General features: G+C 31.6%; 1 protein-coding gene across 1 annotated transcript in view; it reads left to right on the top strand.

The window, feature by feature from the left end:
* The first annotated feature begins 913 nt into the window (after positions 1–913).
* The window catches only part of LOC143074064 (uncharacterized), a 367,901-nt gene continuing 362,814 nt past the window's right edge, over positions 914–6,000 (top strand). Inside the window, exons 1-2 of the mRNA XM_076249613.1 lie at positions 914–950; positions 4,554–4,621. Of these exons, the coding sequence (XP_076105728.1) occupies positions 4,617–4,621 (5 nt within the window). The 5' untranslated portion in view covers positions 914–950; positions 4,554–4,616. The remainder of the gene's footprint in view (positions 951–4,553; positions 4,622–6,000) is intronic.

The raw sequence follows: 6,000 nt of genomic DNA, 5'->3' as shown, positions 1-6,000 counted from the left end.
AATTTTTTTTAAGAAAAAGATGAGAATTAATGTTAATACTACTTATTATCAAGCTCAAGACATTTTATCATTAGTTTTCAATTTTCTTTTTTATTTATACAAGTGAACTACTGAGCTTTCTCCCATGTGCATTCTTTGTTAAAAACAATTTGTCTCCCTTATTAGATATTTTGCGATTAATTCAAATTAATACTTACAAATGTATTAAATAGTTGTTTTACATACGGATTCATACACTAAATCCTGTTTACACCAAATTGAATATTAAATATGAAGACATTTTAACAGAATATTTTCTTCTCGTTATATGTTTTGGTCTCGGTAACAGATGGGTCTAAGTAGTCGAATTGTTGTATCACTAGACAGTCAACACCGAGTTCGAAACACCTGCTCTTGACTCCAATCTGAATAAACTATGATTGTCAGTTTTCCTTTTGAAGGTCGGAGGGTCTATCCTGGCACTCTGTCTTCCTCCATCAATAAAAAATGACAGATTCGAAAAAGCACAAAAATATGGAGAGTGGCGTTAAATACCAATTAATCAATCTTCTCATAATATAATTTGCAATTAACATTTTGTTTGAGTTCTTTGAAAATTAAAAAAAAAAGACAAAATTCACATTCATATGTCACATGCCTGACTTTATACAGTACAAACACCCATATTATGGGAATGTCGTTTGTTTAAATCGAAGTTTAATATTAAAATCAATGACAAAATCGGACTGACTTTTTTGTAATGTCTCTTCAAATGATAAAAATTAATAACAATAATGATTGACTGACATTGTTCTTTCTTGATGGGTTATAGGTTCAACTAGGTCTCGTGAGAAAAGAATTTGGGAAACGGTTTGACGATAACCTTTAATGAATATATCTTATTATATAATCGTTCACCGTGGTAAAGTACTGCATACATTTCTTTCGTTCTTTGGTGCATTGATGAATTCGTAAGTACAATTTACATTAGTTTTTGCATGTTAAAGATGAAATTATATTAACAATTACTCTAATGGTCAGTTCATGGACTAACGGTCTTGAGCCAATTTCACAAAACTGTCTTAGAACAATTTCTTAAGATGGTCTTACGACATATCTCCGTCTTAAATGGGTTTCACAAAGTGGTCCTAAATTAGAACATCTCTTAAAGCTGGTCATAACGTTAGGACTCTACGAGAGGCGATCTTAGGATAGTCAAAGGGTTATGTTTGAAAATTATATTGATTAACCTATTATCTAGTCTTCTTTTCTTGATCATTACTAAATCTTTGTAGTTTGACGTCTTTTCATGATATGTCAACAATGAACATTCGATGTATTGATATCAAGAATGCAAGGTTTTATTCTTTAACCTTCTTATAACCAATACAGTGACAAGTTGAATTCAGCTCACTTTTCCAAAAAAAAATGTTTTATTCTTTTTTTCTCAATTTTGTATCTAAAGTTACATAAGTATATTGGTGTATTATGATATATTACTTATAAAAAAATTACAATCATTTTTATTTTCATTTTGCAAATTATCTAGTTATAATAATAGATAAGTTTAGTAATTTATGGGAAAGACATACTACATTTTATAGAATTTTTCTATAGATCCATGTTAATATTTGGAAATTTTAAGAACATGCGACATGCTTGGGTTTTTTTGCTAAGATCATCCTAAGACAGTTTCGAGGCGAGATCTGAAATAAGTGATAAGATACATGTAGCCATAAGAGGATCATAAGACATGTCCTTAGATAATCCTGGTACTTTGGATAATTATTCAAACCACTGGGTCGATGCCACTGCTAGTGGACGTTTCGTTCCCAAGAGTATCACCAGTCCAGTAGTCAACATTTCGGTGTTGACATGATTATCAATCATGTGGTCATTTTTATAAATTTCCTGTTTACAAAACTTCGAAAAACTAAGGATGTTCTTATTCCAGGCATAGATTACCTTAGCCATATTTGGCACAACTTTTTGGAATTTTGGATTTTCAATGCTCTTCAACTTTGTACTTGTTTGGCTTTGTAAATATTTTGATATGAGCGTCACTGATGAGTCTTATGTGGACGAAACGCGCGACTGGCGTACTAAATTATAATCCTGATAATTTTGATAACTATATATCTTATAACAGGTCTTAGAATAGATTCGTGAAACCGACCCTTGTTTGCTAGAAAATTAGTTTATATTTGATACAGACAAAAATGAGGCCTTGCAACAGGCCACTTACTGAGAGTTGCAGCACGGTTTATTAACGCGCACAGAATGGCGCATTCTCTATCGTGTACTCAAGGTGTCAGATCTAATGTCCATATTTTGACCAGACTCTTTTGGGAATTCATACAAAAGACGCCCCATTTAGCAGGTGTTTGACTGCAAATCAGACAGAAGAAGACCAAAAGTGACCATATTTCTTTACTCCATATACTTTTAGAGTAAATCTTCTTTGTACATGACTTTTCATAACAGTTAACCGGTTAATGGGTCGAAAGATATCCGATTTACCGGTATCATAAACGTATTCAATTTAACTACACTTTGAGTACCTGTTTCTATGAAGGCTAAAGAGAGTTCTAGCTCATTCGTTAATAACACATTTTGTTTTTGTGACAGATTTCTTGTTATTAGATGTGCTGGTAAATGATTTGAAAAAAAATAAGCAATTGCCAGGGTAATGAACTGTACGTCTTGCATCAAGTTTGGTGGTTAACAAGAATAGTTCTCACTCTGATTTTAAATCAAATATCAGTTAAGATACAGACAACAAACACTGAATCGTAACATGGGGCCTGTTAATGGAGGCAGTCTTATGATTAGGACGTGTCCTTAGACCAACTTAGGACATATCTAAGTTCTCAATGGGTTTATCAAACATGTCGCAACGTAGTCAGTGCTTTGGTACTGACATGATTTAACAAACTTTACTAAAATTGTCCGTTTATAAATTTTGAAATTATTATAAAACTAAGGTTTCAACTCCCTCAGGCAAAGTTGACTTTAGATAGATTTGGCTATTTATTTGAGGTATTTTTGACATATAGCTCTTCAACGAATTTTGGTACTTATCCATCTTCGGATTTCAAATGTTTGGCTTTCATGGCTTTGAGCGTTCCTGATGAAGGTAAATCCAGAAAAGCGCTTCGGACGCAATAAATTGTTAAACGTGTTGTTTTTCATTTTTTATGATAATCCTAGGAATTGTCTAACTTTAGGATACCAATTTAAGTGTCTTAAGATGGTCTTAGGATGGTCCTAACTTTAAGATTTATTTCGGATGGTTATTTTATAGACAAATATGGCCTGTGTTTTTTTGCATTTACTTTACTGCATATTGAATCCCTATCCCTCTTTTCAACACCATTGGTTGCAACATTTGACAATTTACTAAAAAGCAAAGTCTTACTCTTTTCCACACGGTCCAGGAGAGTCTGTAGTTTTGCATTGGTAAAATTAGGATTTCGTCTCTTGCTCATATTCTCACGTATTTTGTTTTTTGTTTTTGTTTTTGTTTTGCAGTAATAAAATAATTGAAGTAATTCGTATGCATATGACATATGCACGAGATTTGCCTTTGAACTTTTAATTATGAAATCGTGAGCCTTCGATTTCAATTCACTCAAAGCATACAATGATTTTGCCGGTTATATATTTAGTTTTAACTATTTACAATTTGTTTGTTCAAATCTTATATAAAACATAGTTATATTTTTTTGTGTTATGATTTTGTTTCACAGAGCTTAAATATACAATTATAATATAAAAAATATTTATTACCTCTAATTTAAAAGTAATAATTATTTTTTATACTGCACTCGTTCTATTTGAGCAGTCAAAATGCGTTGACCGTATATTTCTATGTCATATACAGTCAATGACCTGATATCACGTTTCCTCATGAATATTTAAATAGAAATTGTTGAAATTATGTTTAATTATTCATACGACCTCTTCAACCTGTTCTTGTTTTCAATGTAAACAACATTTTAATTAACGACTCAAACTTGTTTCTTTTGCAATTTTCGGGAAAACATATTTCACTCTTTAATATTTTTTTGTTTGAAACCTATAAATCATTATGTTTTATGTTTATTGTTGATATTTTAGTCTGCAACGAATTCGTTCACCATTGATTGCGATAATGATGTACATTTCATCGTGTTTTATATTTCTCCGTCTGTGTGATATGAGGCCTTTTTAAAGGGGGATTTTCCCCAATATTTAAATAAAAAAATAACATTAACACAATAAACAACAATTGAAAATGTTTTTTTTTTTTTTTTGGATTGCAGTATAAAGACAATAATAGTGCATTGACTTGACATATCAACGATATAAGGATTCGGCCCGAAACGGGGAAAATGCTCGGCACAGCCTCGCATTTCCCCGTTTCTAAGTCTCATCCTTATATCATTGATATGTCAAGTCAATGCACTAATATTGTCTATCTAATTATTAATCCTTTTTTAAAGATTATAATTACTGGTTAACTTTGATAAAATATTTTCATTTTTTTTTCATTTAATTTTCATTTCCTTTTTTTCTTTTACGCCAATACTTAGGACAGCGGTTATGACATCCAAGCTAAGATAATCCTAAGACAGCTTCGATGTGCATGCTGAGAAATGTCGTAAGTAGGTCCTTACTTTATCATAATTTCTGTCCTAAGGACAGTTTTGATAAACAGGGCCCTTGTCTTTTTCAAAAACGGTTACTGCTTCGTGTGACTACTAAGTTGTTTCTTTTTTTCATTCCATTAGACGTGAACATTTTCATATTCACAAAAATTTGGTAAAAGTATCCGGAGTTTTCTTGAATGACTGATTAAGATGTCATAAACCTATTGCGATACATGTAAAACCATCTAAGGCAACTACAAGCCGCAATTATAACGTTAAATCTTTTTTTATGTGTTAATTACTTCACTTTCATTTGCATTTTTGAACTGGAAAAATATGAGGGAAAGAACATATGGCAATCTTTTCATAAAGCTTACAGTTCCTGATAAAATCAGTTTGATCTTTTCAACTCTGTATTCTAGTTTATGTCATTCCTGATAAGGAGTACTATTTGAAGGTTATTATTTTCAGGTTTGAGCTTAATTGTTTTTATACTGCACTCGTTCTATTTGAGCAGTCAAAATGCGTTGACCGTATATTTTTATGTCATATACAGTCACTGACCTGATATCACTTTTCCTCATGAATATTTAAATCGAAATTGTCGAAATTATGTTTAATTATTCATACGACCTCTTCAACCTGTTCTTGTTTTCATTGTAAACAACGATGCGTTTAACGACTCAAAACTTGAAGTTGTTTCTTTTGCAATTTTCGGGAAAACATATTTCACTTTTTAATATTTTTTTGTTTGCAACCTATAAATCATTATATTTTATGTTTATTGTTGATATTTTAGTCTGCAACGAATTTGTTCACCATTGATTGCGGTAATGATGTACATTTCATCGTGTTTTATATTTCTCCGTCTGGGTGATATGAGGCCTTTTTAAAGGGGAATTTTCCCAATATTTAAATTAAAAAAAATAACATTAACACAATAAACAACAAATGAAAATGTTTTTTTTTAGATTGCAGTATAAAGACAATAATAGTGCATTGACTTGACATATCAACGATATAAGGATTCGGCCCGAAACGGGGAAAATGCTCGGCACGGCCTCGCATTTCCCCGTTTCTAAGCCTCATCCTTATATCGTTGATATGTCAAGTCAATGCACTATTATTGTCTATATAATTTATTATGACTATACAGTTATGATATAAGCAACATCTGATATTTTTTGAAGAAAGAATTCGATAAAAAAAAGATGGGTTACACGTAGATGAAAAAGAAAACCAATGACACTAATAAGTAAAAGACAGTTGGGGGTCAACAAAACAGATGTTTATGCAGGGGAGATAGCTTCTAACCTCTCATTAGAACTGTCAGAATAATCTGTCATAGAACTGTTCCAAACTGTCCCAGAACAGTTCTACCTAGAGCAGT

Source organism: Mytilus galloprovincialis, chromosome 5, assembly GCF_965363235.1.
Source record: "Mytilus galloprovincialis chromosome 5, xbMytGall1.hap1.1, whole genome shotgun sequence".
Lineage (NCBI taxonomy): Eukaryota > Metazoa > Mollusca > Bivalvia > Mytilida > Mytilidae > Mytilus > Mytilus galloprovincialis.
This window is presented reverse-complemented; position numbering and strand designations above follow the sequence as displayed.